The 18,806-nt window shown below is 62.9% G+C and overlaps 4 protein-coding genes across 4 annotated transcripts in view; 1 reads left to right on the top strand and 3 right to left on the bottom strand.

Moving 5' to 3' along the window:
- Positions 1-1,870: 1,870 nt before the first annotated feature.
- On the bottom strand, positions 1,871-3,588 carry PPP1R14A (protein phosphatase 1 regulatory inhibitor subunit 14A; the record flags this gene model as incomplete). The annotated part of the gene is made up of 4 exons (XM_082012025.1): positions 1,871-2,053; positions 2,344-2,376; positions 2,486-2,566; positions 3,376-3,588. The coding sequence occupies 4 exons, from the start codon at positions 3,586-3,588 to the stop codon at positions 1,955-1,957; spliced, it is 426 nt and encodes a 141-aa protein (XP_081868151.1). The 3' UTR covers positions 1,871-1,954.
- Positions 3,589-4,461: 873 nt separating this feature from the next.
- SPINT2 (serine peptidase inhibitor, Kunitz type 2) lies at positions 4,462-8,600 on the top strand (the record flags this gene model as incomplete). Its single annotated transcript, XM_082012110.1, has 6 exons — positions 4,462-4,561; positions 6,379-6,549; positions 7,427-7,483; positions 7,573-7,743; positions 7,819-7,863; positions 7,960-8,600. 6 exons carry the CDS (start codon positions 4,462-4,464, stop codon positions 8,127-8,129), a joined length of 714 nt encoding a protein of 237 aa, XP_081868236.1. The 3' UTR covers positions 8,130-8,600.
- A 1,758-nt stretch (positions 8,601-10,358) lies between these two features.
- On the bottom strand, positions 10,359-12,586 carry YIF1B (Yip1 interacting factor homolog B, membrane trafficking protein; the record flags this gene model as incomplete). Its single annotated transcript, XM_082012113.1, has 8 exons — positions 10,359-10,514; positions 10,615-10,708; positions 10,802-10,957; positions 11,740-11,797; positions 11,884-11,962; positions 12,049-12,153; positions 12,232-12,479; positions 12,559-12,586. 8 exons carry the CDS (start codon positions 12,584-12,586, stop codon positions 10,359-10,361), a joined length of 924 nt encoding a protein of 307 aa, XP_081868239.1.
- A 6,167-nt stretch (positions 12,587-18,753) lies between these two features.
- LOC309414712 (tyrosine-protein kinase receptor UFO-like) overlaps positions 18,754-18,806 on the bottom strand; it is a gene marked incomplete at both ends in the record, with an annotated part of 3,553 nt that continues 3,500 nt past the window's right edge. Inside the window, 1 exon segment of the mRNA XM_082012077.1 lies at positions 18,754-18,764. Within this exon segment, the coding sequence (XP_081868203.1) occupies positions 18,754-18,764 (11 nt within the window).

Raw genomic sequence — 18,806 nt, forward strand, 5'->3', positions numbered from 1 at the left:
AAAAAAACCCCACCCAAACACCCCCCCCCCAAAAAAAACCATGTGAAATTGCTTTTGTAATCGTGGGGAAGGGACGTTTCTGGTTTCTTTGCAATTTTTTTTGGTTTTTGTTTTTTTTTTTAATTAGAAGTAAATATTTTTATGCCTTTTCTCGAAGACTTTCGAGAAAAACGGGACTTTGAATCCCCGAAAAGGTGACGAAATACTTACAAGCCCCAAAGTTCTGCACTCCACCAAAAAAAAGAAGGCAAACCAAAACCCACTTTGTAGAATTGAAATTAAATTATTGATCTCAAATCAGATTTCGCTCCGATCTCGCAACCCCAAAAAGAGATTTCCCCCCCCCCCCCAAAAAAAAAAAACCATTCCCGGCTGGAAAATCACCGTCGACGTAACCGGAGGAGAAAAAAAAAACCTCCACGTGTGGAAAACCTACATTTTTGGGGGGGAGGCGAAAAAACGTCTTTGAGCAGCCGGCGCTTCAAGCAACCGCAGCCAAAAAGTGCAAAAACCACCCAAAAATGGTTATTTTTTCAGCGATAAATGACCTTTTTTTTTTTTTTAATCGCTCCTTCAAATTTACGATGCGTTTTTCTCCACCCGTCGCCCCACGAAATATTTTCTCTCGGCGTTTCGAGCGTCCCGAAAGGGGGGGTTGCTTTGAGCGGGGTAAAAACCTGAACTTTTTGTAAAATGATTTATTATTATTTTATTTTATTTTATAGGGATTAAAAAAAAAAATGCAAAACAAAACTCAAAAACCAGCTATCGAAGCCGGTCGGGGGTTGTTTTTTGTTTTTCCGCCTGCCGGAGGTTTCGAAAAAGAGCGATTGTAATAAATGTGTAAATAATTGTTTCGGAGTCGAGGCCGTTGATGGAAATGCCCGTTTTTTGCACCAAAATTTGTATTTGGGGTTTTTGCCCTTTTCTTTTGTATTTTGCCCTTTTCTTCCTTTTTTGGGGTGGGATTTCCCACATCCCGTTGCGGAGCCGATGGTTGAGCCGTGGAACCCCGGGGTTTTGGGGTGCGTCTGGGGGGGTTTGGGGTGAGTTTGGGGGGGTTTAGGGGTGCAGGCGTGGGGTTTGGGGTGCATCTGGGGTGGTTTAGGGGTGCAGATGTGGGCTTTGGGCTGAGTTTGGGGGTACAGGTGTGGGGTTTGGGGTGTGTCGGGGGGGTTTCGGCGTGCAGGTGTGGGGTTTGGGGGTGCAGGTGCAGGATTTGGGGTGCAGGTGTGGGGTTTGGGGTGCATCTGGGGGTTTTGGGGTGAATATGGGGGGTGAGTGTAGGGTTTGGGGTGTGCCTGTGGGGTTTGGGGGTGCACGTGGTGGGGTTGGGGTGCACCTGTGGGGTTTGGGGGTGCAGGTGCAGAGTTTGTCAGGTTTGGGGTGCATCTGGGGAGCTTTGGGGTGCAGATGTGGGGTTTTGGGGTGCAGGCGCAGGGTTTGAGGCGCTTCTATAGGGTTTGGGGGTGCATGTGGTGGGCTGGGGGGCACAGCTGTGGGGTGCTGACTTTTGGGGGATGCTCCCCCCATCCCACCAGGCACCCCAAAACCCTCCCAAGGATCAGGGGGCACGGACCGAGGGACATACCCCCCCCGTGGAACGTGCCCCCCCCACTCGTGTCTGTGTCCCCCCCCCCCCGCCACGGGGCCCAGCACCGCTCGGCTCATGCCTTAAAACGGAACTGGTGGCAGGAGGGAGCGATGCTGGGGAGGGGGGAGGCTGTTTTTTGGGGGGGGGGAGATCCCCAATTTTGGGGGGTGGGCTCCCCACGCCACACGCCACTCCCACTCGTGACCCGCAGCTGGTTTTATTCGGGGGGGGGGGTGTCAAAGGATTTGGGGTGTGGGGGCTTAAATACTGTACAGGGGGTGCTGGGAAAAGGGGGGGACGCCCCTTATGGGTGCTGGAAGTGGGTGACCCCCCCACGGTCACGAGTGGGGGGTGGGTGCGTCACGGGGGGGGTGGGTTGGGCTCCTCCGGGCTGGGTCGCTGTAGGACGTGTTGTTTTGGTAAACCCTTGAGTTGAGCGAGGAGTTCCCGTATGAAATCCTGCGTGGAAAAGCAAAGAGGGGGCGAGAGGCTAATTAGGGACCCTCCCTCACTAATTAACGTTCCCCCCATCCCCCCACGAAGCTGCCGTGGGCGATAAGTGGGGAGGAAGAGCCCCCCCCCCCGCGGGAGGAAGCCGGAGCCGAATATTTTTGCCTTTTAAAGCCTGGTCGGAGCGGCCGGAGCTGGGAGAACGCGGGGAGGGGGGGCGCGGCTTGGCAGCCTGTCCCCCCACCCCACTCGTGTCCCCACCCCACGATCCCCCCACTCGTATCTCCGTGGGTGCATACCTCGGTGTCAGCGGTGCACGATTTCAGGATGCCCTAGGTGGATGGGAAGGAGGTGAGTTGTCATGCGTGTTTCCCCCACTCGAGACTCGCGTGGGGTGTCGTCACGCCACAAATAAACCCACGGACACCCCCACACACACACCTGCAGCTTCTGTGCTCGCTCCTCGTCAGTCTCCAGCTCCAGGAGGTCGTCGATGTTCACCTCGTCCGGCATCTCCTCCTCCTGCCACGGGGGGCACCCCACGCGTGGGGGGGGAGTGTACCCGAGCCCTCCGTACACGCTAAGTATCCCCGAGCCCTCTCCCACGTGGGTCGCGGGTGTTCCCGCGTCTCCACGCACCATCACCCCCCTCCCGTGTCGTGTCCCCAACCCCTCCCACGTGTCCTGTGTGCTCCCCCCACGTGTCCCGCGTGTCCTCAATCCCCCCACACACACCCGGCATGTCCCCACCCCACCCCCCGCGTGGCCCAGGTGTCCTCAACACCCCCGCGTGCCCCAGACCCCCTCCCACGCGTGTCAGCCCCGCCGAGGCCAGTGGGATAACGGGACATCTGCCACCTACCACCGCGTCGCTCCCACGGGGGACCGGGTCCGGCACGGGGCGGGGGGGACACGGGACACTCGAGACCCCGGCGCGGTTCCGGTCCCTGTGCCGAGCGTCCCGGGTGGGAGCTCCACTCGGGACCGGCGTCGTGCGGTGCCGGTTCCAGCCCCCGGTGCCCGGGACCCGTCCAGCTCCCCGGGAGCGCTCCCCAGCCGGGACCAGAGTCCTGCCGCCCCGCGCCCGGTGCCGGTGCCCTTCCCGGTGCCGGTGCCCTTCCCGGTGCCGAGCATCCCGGGGTCGCCCTCTAACCCGGCCCCGCGCCCTGCGGTCCCACTCCCGCTCCCGGTCCTTTTCCCGGTCCCGGTGCCCTTCCCGGTGCCGAGCATCCCGGGGTCGCTCTCGAACCGGGACCAGCGCTCTGTGGTCCCGGTCCCGCGCCTCCCGGGAGCGCTCCCCAGCCGGGACCCGGTGCCGGTGCCGGCCCTACCCGCCCCCGGTACAGCTCCTCCAGCCGCCCGTCGATCCACTGCTCGGTGTCCAGCCGCCGCTGCAGCTCGCGCCGGTTGTACTTGACCGTGACTCTGGCCGGTCGCCGCTGGAGCCCGGGGCTACGGGCGGGGGGTTGGGGGCGCCGGGAAACGGGGGAACGTCCCGGGGACCCCCCCCGCCCCGGCCGCCGCCCCACGCGGTTCGCCGCCATCGCTCGGGGACGCGGCGCCGGGGTCGGCCGCCGGCTATAGGGGGCGGGGGGGAGGGGAGGGGGGAGGGGAGGGGCTGTGCCGGGGAGGGGGCGGGGGAGGGGGGCGCGGTATAGCGGGGCGCTCCCTTCCCGCCCCCCCCCTCCCGTAGAGACCTGCAGGGCCTACAGCTCCCTTAGACCTATAGCACCCTATAGGCCCTATAGCCCCCCCATAGCGCCCCATAGCACCCGCAGCTCCTGTCAACCCTATAGACCCTAGAGCACACGCAGCTCCCCTAACCTTATAGCTCTCTATAGCGCCCTATGGTGCCCACAGCTCCCATGAACCCTCTACATGCTATAGCCCCCTATAGCACATAAGCTCCTGTGAATCCTGCAGATTCTATAGCATCCACAGCTCCTCTAACCCTATAGCACCCTATAGCGCCCACAGCTCCCCTAGTCCTACAGCGCCCTACAGCTTCCACAGCTCGTCTGAACCCTATAGCCCCTCATAGTGCCCTATAGCACCCACAGCTCCCCTAACCCTATAGCCCCTATAACACGCCATAGCACCGACTCCCCCTAGGGGCGCGGTTGCAGCGCTTTTTCCCGCGCCGCATGCAAATGAAGGGGCGGGGCTTGGCGGCAGCGCCCGGGCGGGCGAGGCCTGCGTCGGGGGCGGGGCGGAGCGTGGAGGCGGGGCGGAGCGTGGAGGCGGGGCGGAGCGTGGAGGCGGGGCGGAGCGGGGAGGCGGGGCGGAGCGGGGAGGCGGGGCGGAGCGGGGAGGCGGAGCCGGGCGCACCTGTGTGCCGCGGGAGGGGCGGGGCGGGGCGCACCTGTGTGACGCAGGCGGGCGGGGCGCACCTGTGTGACGCAGAGGCGGCGGCGGCCATGGCGCCTGGGCGGTTCCTCCCGCTGCTGTTGCTGCTGCTCCTGCCCGCGGCCGCCGCCATCGACGCCCGGGCCGGCCCCAACGGGCCTCCCCCGCTCGGTAACGGCCACCTCCAGCCCCCGGGGGAGGCGGGGCTTAAGGGGGTGGGGCGCGGCCTCTGTGGGGAGGCCGCGGCCTCCTGCGGGGGGGGGGCGCCCGGCCTGGGCGGTGGAGGGGGGGGGACAAGGACGTGTCTCCGCCTTGAGGGAGGGGCTCAGAAGGCTCCGGGGGGGGGGGGCTGTGGCTTTGGGGCGGGCTCAGGGGGTCCTGACCTTCGGAGGGGTCCCCGCCTTGAGGGGGGGGGGCCGGCTGTGTGGGGCCGTGGCTTTTTGGGGGGTCATGGCCTCTGGGAGTCACCCGGGCCCGGGGGGGGTGCCTCAGGTCGGGGTGGGGAGCGGCCCAAGGAGGAGCCTCCATCCCTTGTGGGTTTGGGCTTTCTGGTAATTTTTAAACCCAAAATAGCTCGTTGTTGGTTTAGAGGGTCCAGAGCACCCCCAGGTTTTGGGGGGAGGGTGAGCTCAGCCCCCCGCCGCGGTCTTCCTGTCCCCGAGGAAAATCCCGGTGATCCCAACCGACCCCGGGGAGCGGCCGCGGATCCCGAGGGGAGCGAGTTCTCTCCCGGTTGTTGCCCTCAAGTCTCCCTCACTAGGAAACAACTTGCACTTTTAAACCGAGTTCGTTACCCTGGCGGCTTAACGAGGAAGAAATTTGGGGCCCCCCACCCCACCCTGGGCTGCTGGAGTCCGATCCCGGTGGGATTTTCTTATCCTGAGCCAAAAATGTGGATTTTTGAGGGTTTTTTTTTAACCTATTTCATCACTTTCAGCTGGAAATGGAGGCCCGGCTGGATAATTTTGCGACGGCTGAGTATCCGCGGCCACTGGCCCGGCAAATCCATGTGCCGCCGGCTCTTCCCCCCGCCCCAAACCTGGTCAGGATGCCAGGAGGGTTATTAATTTGGGGGGGGCAGCACAGAGAGCCCCGCAGACCTCCCCACGGCTCTGAGGGGCTGCGCCCCCACCCCGTGATCCCCTTCGGGGTCCCCCCCGGCTCCCAGCCACTTTCGCCACGGGGGATTTCGGTAAAGCCCGAATTTAGGGATTTAGACTCAGTTTTGTCTAAAACGGGATGTTTCTGGCTCTTTGGTTTATTATTATTATTATTTCATTTATTATTATTCGGTTTATTATCATCAATTTATTCTTACTACTTGGTTTATTCTTATTATTCGGTTTCTTATTAATTTTATTTCTATTATTCGGTTTCTTATTTGGTTCATTCTTATTATTTGGTTTCTTACTGTCAATTTATTATTATTGTTTATTCTTATTATTCGGTTTCTTATGTGGCTTGTTTTTGTTATTCAGTTTCTTATTTGCTTTATTTTTATTATTTGGTTTATTATTTGGTTTATTTTTATTATTATTATTATTACTATTCAGTTTACTGTTATTATTTGGTTTCTTATTTTTTTCTTCTTACTCGGTTTCTTATTTTCAATTTATTATTATTATTCAGCTTATTCTTATTATTTGGTTTATTCTTGTCATTTTATTACCATTATTCGACTTATTATCCCGGCAGATTTGCCTTTCGCTTGCTACCCGATTTCCCAGGACCGAGGCAGGGGTGCAGGCAGGGGCACAGGCAGGTGGGGGGGACTGCAGGATGATTTTGGGGGGACAGTTGCCCTCCCAGACTCTGCCTTGTGCCGGGAAGCGGCACAGAGCCGGACTGCCGAGCCAGTAAATCCCTTTTTTTAGCCAGCAAATCCCTTCCTAACCCGGGGGGGTTGCGTCTGCCCCCCAAATTTGGGGAAATTTGGGTCTGCTTGTCAATGTCAATGCCTTTTTATTCTTTTTTTTTCCTCCCGGCAGAGCTCTGCTCGCTGCCGAAGGCGGTGGGACCGTGCCGGGCCTCGATGCTGCGCTGGTGGTTCAACGTCACCGGCGGCTCGTGCCAAAGCTTCGTCTTCGGCGGCTGCGAGGGGAACGCCAACAACTTCCCGACGGAGCGGGAATGTCGGGAGAGCTGCGTCCTCAGAGGGGGTGAGCTCACCGCGATGGGGCCAGCTTTTTGGTTTATTTTATTGTTTCAGTGTCAAATAAACCGAAATAACCAATTTGGTGGGTTATTTGGGGAGGGGGGTTATTGATTTGTTGTCAAGCGCACCAACTTAACCCAACAAATTGGGTCGTTTGGGGGGTTTTGATTGTTTTGGCATCTAAACACCCCAAAATAACCCACCAAATCGGGTCATTTTGTGGGTTTTTTTATTGTTTCGGTGTCAGACACCCTGAAATTACCCACCAGATTAGGTCATTTTGGTGGTTTTTTTTATTGTTTTGGCATCAAACACCCTAAAATAACCCACTAAATTGGGTTATTTAGTGGGTTTTAAATTGTTTTGGTGTCAAATCGGGTCATTTTGAGGTTTTTTATTGTTTTGGTGTCAAAAACCTGAAAATAACCCACCAATTTATTTGGGTGGGGTTTTTCTATTGTTTTGGTGTCAGACACCCCAAAATCACCCACCAAATTCCATTATTTGGGGTTTTTATTGTTTTAGTGTCAGACACCTGAAAACAATCCACCAAATTGGGTTATTTGGGTTTTTTTTAAATTGTTTTGGTGTCAAATTGGGTCATTTTGAGTTTTTCTAATTGTTTTGGTGTCAAAAACCTGAAAATAACCCACCAAATTGCGTTATTTGGGTGGGGTTTTTTTATTGTTTTGGTGTCAGACATCCCAAAATTACCCACCAAACTGTGTTATTTGGGGTTTTTATTGTTTTAGTGTCAGACACCTGAAAACAATCCACCAAATCGCGTTATTTGGGATTTTTCTTCTTGTTTTGGTATCAAACCCCCCTCAAATAACCCACCAATTAGCTAATTTTATTTTTTTTTAATCATTTTTCCCCAGCTTCAAAGAAACCCGAGCATCGCGCCCAGCAGACCAACACCGACTCCACCTACGACGGTAAAACCTCCCGGCTCGGCGCTGCCAAATCCCTTTCCCCGCCCCGATTTCCTCAGTACCCCCCTAATCCCACCCCCACGTGCCCCCAGAACACTGCGCCGTCCCCCGAGTCACCGGCCCGTGCCGCGCCTCCTTCCTGCGCTGGTACTACAGCCCGGCAAACCAAACCTGCCGGCAATTTATCTACGGCGGCTGCCGGGGAAATAAAAACAACTACCAGGACGAAGAGGAATGTTTAAGCCGCTGCGGCCCCAAACCAGGTGAGGGACAAGGGGACCCTTGGGGACATCCCGCTGTCCCCCGTGCCCGTCTCACTCCAGTTTCCCTCCCCTCAGAAAATACCGGTGGCGCCGGCGCCGACGATTTCATCTCTACCAAAGGTAAGCGCCGACGCGGCTCCGTTCCCCATCGCTGGGGACGCAGGTGACGCCCTAACGTCACCTCATGGTTTTTTGGGGGTGTCTTTGTCCCAACAGCGCTGGCACTGGGGGTTCTCCTGGCCGTCCTGGCGGCCATTTTGTTGGGTTACGTCACCGACGTCGCCCTTAAGACGTGCCGGAGAAAAGCGGAGCTGCCGGGAGCGGGAACGGGATGGAGCCCCGGGGACGACAAGGAGTATCTGATGAGCAACGCCTACACCCTCTGAAACGGGGCAGGGGCACCCCCTTTTTGTGGAACCCCCCCCAAAGTGGGAGACCCCCTCCTCAAAATGACTTCTCTGGTGCATTTTGGGCACCTCGTTGCTGCTTTATAATTATTTTTCTCTTTTTGGGGGGCTTTTTTGTGGTTTTTTTAATTCTTTTGTAGAAAAACAGGGTTGGGGGCACCTCAAGGCAGTGGGGGGGGGCGGTTGTCTCCCCCTTTCCCAGCTCTTCCCACTGGGATTCAGTGGCCGGCTGGACCTGAGGGGGCTGGGGACCCTCACCCAGTGATTGGGGGGGTGGGGGGTGTCCTAATGATTTGGGGGGGGGGGGAATCCTAATAATTTGGGGGGGTCCCAGCACTCTCAGGGGACCCTATACCCTTGCTTTTGCAGGGGGGGGCACGTGGGGTGCGTTTGTGATCGTTGTGTCGAATCAAGCAGATTTAAGGTTTAATTATTGATTGGGGGGGGTGGTTTTTATACATTAGTGGGATATTATCTTTTTTCTGAATAAAGGGAGATGTGAACCACCCGCTGGGGGGGGCTCAGGATTCTTGGGGTGGAGGGGGGGCACCCCAAAAGCACCTGGGGAGCGGGGCTGAGGGGGTCAAATACCCGGTGCAGGAGCTCTTTGATGGGGCTGGGCCCCTTCTGTTGAGGGGAGGGGGGCATCCAAAATTGGATGTGGGGGTTTGGGGGTGGCACTGGTACCTCCTGTGTGTGTGCCCCCCACCCCAGCACCCCAAATCTGCCAGTCAAGGTCAAACCCTGGGGGGTGGGCTGGGGTCCCCCCTCAAAACCTGCTGGGGAGAATTGGGGGGACTTTGGGGGGCCATAAGGGACGGAACTGACCCTGGTTTAGCTGGGGGGGGGGTGTCCTGAACCTTGCCCCCCGCCATACTTGGAACCTGCGTCCCGGGAGGCGCCGCCCAGGGCAAGGTCCCCCCCTGCCCTGCCCCATGCACCCATAAAAGTCAGGGGGGCCGGGGCTGCAGCTGCTGGCAGCTCCCCCCACCATGGACAGGCAGCACCCCAAGGAGCCAGGCAAGGAGCACAAGGTGAGGGGCTGCAGGGACCCCCAGCCTGGCACCCCATGGCCCCAGGACCCCCCCAAACCTGGCACCCCACAGCCCTGGGACCTCTTCCCACCTTGGCACCCCACGGCCCTGGGCCCCCCCAGCCTGGCATGGGGACCCCAAAGCCCTGCCCCCCCCAAACCCACAGTTTGGGGACCCCCATGGCAATGTGACCCCCACAGCGACACACACACACACCCCCCCTCCGGACTGCAGCCCCCCCAGAGTCCTGGGATCCCCCTCCCTGACTGGGCCCCCCAACGTCCCAGCACCCTACACCCCCAGGGCACCCCACCACCACGGCCCCACATCCTGGCACCCCAGGGTCTGGAGACCCCAAGGGGCCCCTGGGTGGGTGGGGGGCACCCCGGGGGCCCCCCAACTTCCCCCCACACCCCTTCTCCAGGATGGCCACTCCTCCGACTCCTCCAGCTCCAGCTCCAGCTCTGACAATGAGGGGAAGGTAAGGACAGGACCCCCCCCGCACCCCAAACCCCCCTGGGCTGTCCCCTTCTCCCCCTGGGGGGGGGGGCTATGACGCCCTATTAACCCCCCCGTGCCCCCCACCCCACAGCCCCACGGCCACGAGCACAAGAAAAAGGACAAACGGCCCAAAAAGCCCAAGGAGAAGAAAAAGGAGAAGAAAAGTCACTGAGGGGGGGAACAGGGGTGACACCCCCCACCCCCCCCACTGTGGGGTATCAGCCCCCCCACCCTGCTAATAAAAGAGCTTGAAGGCGTCACCGGAGCAAAGTCCACGGGTGTTGCAGCCCAGGGTGGGTGGGGACACACCCCCCCATGCCGCCTTGCACCCCAAAATTGGGGGGGGCCCCACAACATAGCAGTTCCCTGACCGGGGAGAGGCTTTAGATGGGGGGGCTTGTCCCTGCACCCCTAAAAGCAACATCCGTGATGTTATGGGGAGCCCACGCTCTTCAGGGGGTCTCCCCACTATCCAAAGCCCCCCCTAAGTGGGGTGAGCCCCCCCAAAAAGTAGGGTAACACCCCGCACCCCCCAAAAAAAAACCCCCTTGGGTCCAGGGTGCTCCCTGGGCAGCATTTATTGAAGCAGCCGAGGGCAAAGTGGGGTCTGGGAGGGAAGTGGGGTTCGGGGGGTGGGAAGGGGGGTTTGGGGGGGAAATTGGGGGGCCCCCCCTCACCTGAGGAGGTGGTAGGTGAGCCAGTACATGAAGAGGGGCTGGGCGGCGGCGATGGCCATGGTCAAGTACATCCGCAGCTGGTTCTTGGCCCCTCGCACCAGCACCCCCTCGGCCGCCGCCTCCGACAGCAGCTTCAGCCGCAGCGTCCTGATCTGCAGAGCGGGGAGCCCCCCAAAAAAGGGGTGAAGCCCCCCCGCAAAACAAAGCCAGCCCCCCTTTTTTTTAAACCCCTTTTCCACCCCGCTGCTTTACCATGAAGACGAAGATGCTGAGGCAGCACCAGCTCAGCACCACGTAGTAACCGGTGCGGCCGAAGAGGAGCCCGGAGACGAGGCCGATGATCATCCTGCCGTCACCGGGAGGAGCTTTATTGGGGTGCGGCCCCCCCCAAAATAAAAACCCATCATCACCCCGGCCTCCCCCTAACGAAATCTCTCACCCCACGTATTTGTAGCCGGCGAAGGCGAGGAGGTCGATGGTGGTGAGGTCGGTGGTGACGGTGACAAGGTAGAGGCTGAAGAGGACGGCCAGCACCTCCACGATCAGCCAGGCCAGCGCCGAGCTCGCCTGCAAGCCCAGGCTGTCGGGGGAGAATCTGGGGGGGACAGCGACACCCCGAATTTGGGGGGGACACGCCTGGGAAACAGGGGGACGCGCCTCGGCGTCGGGGGGAGCGACGTCAAACTGGGAGGGACGGGCCTCAGATCTGAGGGAACATCTCGAATTTAGGGGGAGTTCTTAAATTTGGGGGGACGCACCTCCAACTTGGGGGGATGTGCCTCAAAGGTGGGGGGCCGCGTCTCAAATTTGAGGGGAGCTCTTGAACTTTGAGGTGCATCTCAAATTTGGGGGGATGCACCTCCAGGTTGGAAGGGAACACCTCAAAGTCAGGGGGTTGTGCCTCAAATCAGGGGAACACCCCAAATTTTGGGGGACACATTTCAAGTTTAGGGGACCGCCTCAAATTTGGGGGGACACACACCTCAAATTTGGGGGGACCGGCCTGAAAGTGGGAAGGGAGCAACTCAAAGTTGGAGGGACACACCTCAAATTGGGGGAACACACCAAATTTAGGGGGACGCTCATCAAAGCTGGCGCCTCAAATTGCGGGGGGGGGCGGGGAGTGCCTTAAATTGGAGGAGCTCACCTCAAATTTGGGGGGGATGCACCTCAAATTGCAGTGGACATCCCTCAAAGTTGGGGAGGAGCAGCTCAAATTTGGGGGTGAGCTTTTAAATTTGGGGGGGACAACCCTCAAATGGGGGGGGGCACATCACAAATGGAGGGGGAGCACCTCAAACTGGGGGGCGGGGGGCACCAGCTTTGCCTGCACCCCCTTTTTTCAGGGCGGGGGGCAGCCTCGGGGATGTTCCTCACCTGTTCTGGGTGCCCAGCGCCAAGCCGGCGACGAGGACGTAGGTGATGAAGGCCATCACTGGGGGGGGAGGGGAGAGGGGACACATCCATTACGTGGGGGAGGGGTGTCCCCGCGGGTGGGGGAGGGGTGGGGCACACACGTACCCGGTATATACAGATCGGGGGCGTTGACATCAAAACGAGGGGCCACCGGGGCATCCTGCTGGTACCGCACCTGCCAGTCCTGGGGGGGTGAGGAGAGCGTTAGGGCCCCCCCAGCCCCGGTAAGGGCCCCCCTGCCCCGGTAAGGGCCCCCCCAAACCCCCTCACCTGATGCACGAAGGGGAAGACGAGGAGCCCCAGTTTCCTTCCGACGTAGACAGTGTCCACGGCGAAATAATACTTCAGCCTCCCCACCGGGATGAAGCGGTCGAGCTGCGGCAGAGGGAGGGGCGTCAAAAAGCCGTGAGGGGTCCCCGGTTAACCGGCTCCCCCCGCCCCAGTGCCGCTCACGTTGCGGTCCACGATGTCGCGGCCCTGGCTGGCCAAGCTGCTGCCGTAGGCCACGGCCAGGCTGGACACCGGCTCGCCCAGGAAGGAAGCGGGAGTTGGGTACGAGGAGGAGGGGGAAGAAGCGGGCGGCGGAGCCCCGTAACCCCGGCCCGGGTGGGCCCCGCCGCCTCCCGCCGCGCTGGTGTCATCGAAAAGAGGGTGAGGATCCGCCATACGCGGCGCCGCCGCCGGTACCCGGCGTTTAGGGGCTGCGGGGAAAGGCGGGGTGAGGCTGGGGGGCGGCAGGACACGGGGCCGGGCCCGTCCGCCACCCGCCGCCGCGCTTACGATGCCGCGTCGCCCCGTCCAGCTCCATCCCCGCCGCCGCGTCTCCTCCTTCCGCTTCCGCCAGCCGACGCGTCACGTGGCCTACCCCCACCGCTGATTGGCTGACCCGCCGGAAGTCGTTGGCGCGCGGCGCGGCCGCCCCTTCTGGGCTGCTGCCCAAACGCTAACAGGTGACCGGAAGCGAGGGGCGGGAGGGGGAGGAGCCGTGACGCCGTGCCCGCCCTCAAGATGGCGGCATCTGCCCGACCTGGTGTTGCCATGGCCACAGAGTACGCCTGGGCGTGGCCTGGTGGCCCCCGAGGCTGGTGGTCCTCACGCTGTCCCCAGGGCCTGGTGTCATGGCCACGGACATGGCCATGGTGTTCCCAAGGCCACGGTGTCCCAAATGATGTCCCCAGGGCCTGGTGTCATGGCCACAGGGCTGGCCATGGTGGCCACGGTGTCCCCAAGGCCATCACATCATAGCCACGGGGCTGGCCATGGTGGCCACGGTGTCCCCAAGGTCACGGTGTCCCAAATGATGTCCCCAGGGCCTGGTGTCATGGCCACAGGGCTGGCCGTGGTGGCCACGGTGTCCCCAAGGCCATCACATCATAGCCACAGGGCTGGCCATGGTGGCCACGGTGTCCCCAAGGCCACGGTGTCCCAAATGATGTCCCCAGGGCCTGGTGTCATGGCCACAGGGCTGGCCGTGGTGGCCACGGTGTCCCCAAGGCCATCACATCATAGCCATGGGGCTGGCCATGGTGGCCACAGTGTCCCCAAGGCCATCACATCATGGCCACAGGGCTGGCCATGGTGGCCATGGTGTCCCCAACGCCACGGTGTCCCAAATGATGTCCCCAGGGCCTGGTGTCATGGCCACAGGGCTGGCCATGGTGGCCACGGTGTCCCCAAGGCCATCACATCATAGCCACAGGGCTGGCCATGGTGGCCACCGTGTCCCCAAGGCCACGGTGTCCCAAATGATGTCCCCAGGGCCTGGTGTCATGGCCACAGGGCTGGCCGTGGTGGCCACGGTGTCCCCAAGGCCATCACATCATAGCCACAGGGCTGGCCATGGTGGCCACGGTGTCCCCAAGGCCATCACATCATAGCCACAGGGCTGGCCATGGTGGCCACGGTGTCCCCAAGGCCACGGTGTCCCAAATGATGTCCCCAGGGCCTGGTGTCATGGCCACAGGGCTGGCTGTGGTGGCCACGGTGTCCCCAAGGCCATCACATCATAGCCATGGGGCTGGCCATGGTGGCCACAGTGTCCCCAAGGCCATCACATCATGGCCACAGGGCTGGCCATGGTGGCCATGGTGTCCCCAACGCCACGGTGTCCCAAATGATGTCCCCAGGGCCTGGTGTCATGGCCACAGGGCTGGCCGTGGTGGCCACGGTGTCCCCAAGGCCATCACATCATAGCCACAGGGCTGGCCATGGTGGCCACGGTGTCCCCAAGGCCACGGTGTCCCAAATGATGTCCCCAGGGCCTGGTGTCATGGCCACAGGGCTGGCTGTGGTGGCCATGGTGTCCCCAAGGCCATCACATCATGGCCAAAGGGCTGGCCATGGTGGCCACGGTGTCCCCAAGGCCACGATGTCCCAAATGATGTCCCCAGGGCCTGGTGTCATGGCCACAGGGCTGGCCATGGTGGCCACGGTGTCCCCAAGGCCATCACATCATAGCCATGGGGCTGGCCATGGTGGCCACAGTGTCCCCAAGGCCATCACATCATGGCCACAGGGCTGGCCATGATGTCCCCAGGGCCATGGTGTCCCCGGGGTTGTCCCCAGGGCCACCACGTCATGGGGCGCTGGCCGTGGGGTCCCTGCTGTCCCCGGGGCGCCGTCGTCCCTGTCCCCGCACCCCCCGTAGGCCGGGCAGGGGCCACCCAGGGCCTCGTCCCCACCCGTCCGGGACCCCCCGCGTGGGTCGTGTCCCCCCCCCCCCCCGCGTGTGTGTGTCCCCCCCCCCGCCCCAGACGTCACCGCGGGAGGAAACCGCCGGTCCCGTGGGAGCGCGTGACCGTCCCGTGGCCGACACGGGCGCTGGGGGCGGGGGGGGGCACGCGCACACGGACACGGACACGGACACGGACACGGACCCCCCGTCTATCCCTCTGCCGGGGGGTCCTGCCCCCCACCTTGGCCTGGTGCCTGCTGACCAGTCACCCCAGTTGCACCCCGGCACTGGGCACCCCAGTACTAGGCACCCCAGTTGCACCCCAGTACCGGGCACCCTGGTTACTGGGCACCCCAGTATCAGCCACCCCAGTTGCACCTCAACACTGGGCACCCCAGTATTGGACACCCCAGCTGCACCCCAACACCCCAGTTACTGCCCCCCCGTTACTGGTCACCCCAGTTGCACCCCAGTACTGGCCACCCCACTTGCAGCCCAGTCTGGGCACCCCAGTTGCACCCCAACATCCCAGTTACTGCCCCCCCTCCGTTACTGGTCACCCCAGTTGCACCCCGATACTGGGCACCCCAGTACTGGCCACCCCAGTTGCAGCCCAGACTGGGCACCCCAGTTGCACCCCAACATCCCAGTTACTGCCCCCCCTCCGTTACTGGTCACCCCAGTTGCACCCCAGTACTGGCCACCCCAGTACTGGCCACCCCAGTTGCATCCCAGTACTGGCCACCCCAGTACTGGCCACCCCAGTTGCAGCCCAGTCTGGGCACCCCAGTTGCACCCCAACATCCCGGTTACTGCCCCCCCGTTGCTGGTCACCCCAGTTGCACCCCAGTACTGGCCACCCCAGTACTGGGCACCCCAGTTGCAGCCCAGTACTGGGCACCACAGTACTGGCCACCCCAATACTGGGCACTCCAGTTGCAGCCCAGTCTGGGCACCCCAGTTGCACCCCAACACCCCAGTTACTGCCCCCCCTCCGTTACTGGTCACCCCAGTTGCACCCCGATACTGGGCACCCCAGTACTGGCCACCCCAGTTGCAGCCCAGACTGGGCACCCCAGTTGCACCCCAACATCCCAGTTACTGCCCCCCCTCCGTTACTGGTCACCCCAGTTGCACCCCAGTACTGGCCACCCCAGTACTGGCCACCCCAGTACTGGGCACCCCAGTTGCACCCCAACACCCCAGTTACTGCCCCCCCTCCGTTACTGGTCACCCCAGTTGCACCCCAGTACTGGGCACCCCAGTTGCACCCCAACACCCCAGTTACTGCCCCCCCGTTACTGGTCACCCCAGTTGCACCCCAGTACTGGCCACCCCAGTACTGGCCACCCCAGTTGCAGCCCAGTCTGGGCACCCCAGTTGCACCCCAACATCCCAGTTACTGCCCCCCCTCCGTTACTGGTCACCCCAGTTGCACCCCAGTACTGGCCACCCCAGTACTGGCCACCCCAGTCTGGGCACCCCAGTTGCACCCCAACATCCCAGTTACTGCCCCCCCTCCGTTACTGGTCACCCCAGTTGCACCCCAGTACTGGCCACCCCAGTACTGGCCACCCCAGTTGCAGCCCAGTCTGGGCACCCCAGTTGCACCCCAGTACTGGGCACCGCAGTACTGGGCACCCCAGTTGCACCCCAACACCCCAGTTACTGCCCCCCCCGTTACTGGGCACCCCAGTTGCACCCCAGTACTGGCCACCCCAGTACTGGCCACCCCAGTTGCAGCCCAGTCTGGGCACCCCAGTTGCACCCCAGTACTGGGCACCGCAGTTACTGGGCGCCCCAGTTGCAGCCTTTTCCCCGGCGGGCGCGGCCAGAGGCTGCGGTGATGGGCACGGGGGCGGAGGCGGGGGCGGGGGGGACTGTCCGGAGGCTGCGGTGATGGGCGCGGCGCGGGGGGGGCCGGGCCCGGGGAACCGGGGCGGCCAGAGGCCACGGCGAGGGGCGCGGGGCCATGGGGCGCGGCGCGGTGCTGCTGGCGGTCGCTTACGCGGGGCTGCTGCTGCTGGGAGCGCTGGGGCTGCGGGCGCTGGAGGGGACCCCCGGCCCCCCCCGGCCCCCCGGGACCCCCAACGCCTCCGAGTGGGACCTCGCCACCGCCCTCCTCTTCGTCACCACCCTCCTCACCACCGTGGGTAAGGCCGGGACCCCCGCGAGAGCTGGGACCCCCCCAGGAGCGCCGGGACCCCCGCAGGGGTGCTGGGACCCCCCCAGGAGCGCTGGGACCCCCCCAGGGGTGCTGGGACCCCCGGGACCCCCATGAGAGCTGGGACACCCCCAGGGGTGCTGGGACCCCCCCAGGGGTGCTGGGACCTCCGGGACCCCCATGAGAACTGGGACCCCCAGGAGCGCCAGGACCCCCCCAAGGGCGCTGGGACCCCTGGGACCGCCATGAGAACTGGGACCCCCAGGAGTGCCGGGACCCCCCCCATGTGTACTAGGCCCCCCGACCCCCCCATGTGCGCTGGGACCCCTGTGCACCCCATAACCCCCAGCCCCCCCCCCGCCCCCCCCCCGCGCATCCCAGGCCCCCCCCCCCCCCCCCGCACCCCGAGACCCACCGCGCCCCTCACCCCCCTGGCTCCCCCCCCCAGCCCCCAGCCTCGGGGTGAGGGGTGCTGGGGGGGGGGGCACCCCACTAAACCCCCCTCCTCTTCCCGGCCCCCCCCCCCCCCAACAGGCTACGGCTCGGTGGCCCCCGTCTCGGCGGCCGGCAAAGCCTTCTGCGCCGCCTACGCCGCGGTGGGCGTCCCCGTCACCATGATGGCGTTGACGGCGACCGCCCGGCGCTTGGCGGCTCCCTTGGCCGAACGGCCCCGGGGGTACCTGCAGCGGCGGTGGGGCTACAGCCGGCGCGGCGCCGCCCGCACCCACTTCATCGTCTTGGCGGGGCTGGTTTCGGGGGTCTTGGTGCTCCTCCCCGCCGTTGGGTTCTACCTCCTTGAAGGCACCTGGACCTACTTGGACGCCGTCTACTTCTGCGTCATCTCCCTTTGCACCATCGGGCTGGGGGACCTCGTGCCGGCCGAGCAACCGCGCCAACCGTTGAGGCAACTCTACCAAATCGCCGTAGCCGGTGAGTGGAATTTCCGGGGGGTCAAGCCCCCAACCCTCTCCCCCAAAATTGGTCGTCTTGGCTGGAGGTTGGGTTCTTGACGTCTCGCCCCGCCAGCGTACCTGCTGCTGGGGGTGACGGGCGTCCTGCTGTTGGCGCAGACCTTCCGGCGCGTGGCCGAGCTCCACGGCGTCGCCGGCGGCGGCGCGTTGCCGGACGAAGCGGCGGAAGAAAGCGGCGGGTTGTTGGAGGGGGCGGGGAGGGGGGAGAAACGGGGGGGCGGCGCGGGGGGCCATCAACGGCTAACGCCGGTGGCACCCTTGGGTGGGGCCGGCGGGACGCCGGGGGACGCGCCGGGGTCCCCAATAAAAGGGCGCCCGAGGCAGGTCGGCTGCGCCGTGTTCACCGGTTTGCGGGGGGGGGGGGCGCGGACCCAGGCGCGCGGGGTGGTTTCCGATGGCAACCACCCGTTTTTGGGGTGTCGATGGGTGGGGGGTCCAGTCCTGGGGGGGGGGGAATGTCCCAATCCCATATAGGGGGGTCCCAGTGCCAAGGGGGGCTCCTAGTCCCATGAGGGGGGTCCCGGTCCCATGGGGGGGTCCCCAATCCCACGGGGGTGTTCAAGTCCCATGGGGGGGGTCCCAGTCCCATGGGGGGGGTCCCAGTTCCATAGCTGGGGGTCCCAGTCCCATGCAGGGGGTCCCAGTCCCATGTGGGGGGGGTCCCAGTTCCATAGCTGGGAGGCCCAGTCCCATGCGGGGGGTCCCAGTCCCATGTGGGGGGGTCCCAGTTCCATAGCTGGGGGTCCCAGTCCCATGCAGGGGGTCCCAGTCCCATGTGGGGGGGTCCCAGTGCCAAGGGGGGGGTCCCAGTCCCATGCAGGGGGTCCCAGTCCCATGAGGGGGGTCCCGGTCCCATGGGGGGGTCCCCAATCCCACAGGGGTGTTCAAGTCCCATGGGGGGGGTCCAGGTCCCATGGGTGGGGGGGTCCCAATCCCATAGCGGTGGGGGTCCCGGTCTCATGGGGGGGGTCCCAATCTCATAGTGGGGGGTTCCCAGTCCCATGGGTGTCCCAGAGCCAGGAGGGGGTCCCAGTCCCATGGGGGGGGCCCAATCCCATGGGTGGGGGTCCTTGTCCCATTGAGGGGGGTTCCCAGTCCCATGGGTGTCCCAGTTGGGGGTGGGGACGGTGCCAACACCGTATGGGACTCAATCCAATGGGGGGGGGTCACAGCACCCCTGAAGGTGGGAGTGGGAGTATCCTGGGGGCACCCAAATACC

This window comes from Phaethon aethereus, assembly GCF_964289735.1.
Source record: "Phaethon aethereus genome assembly, chromosome: 31".
Taxonomy (NCBI): domain Eukaryota; kingdom Metazoa; phylum Chordata; class Aves; order Phaethontiformes; family Phaethontidae; genus Phaethon; species Phaethon aethereus.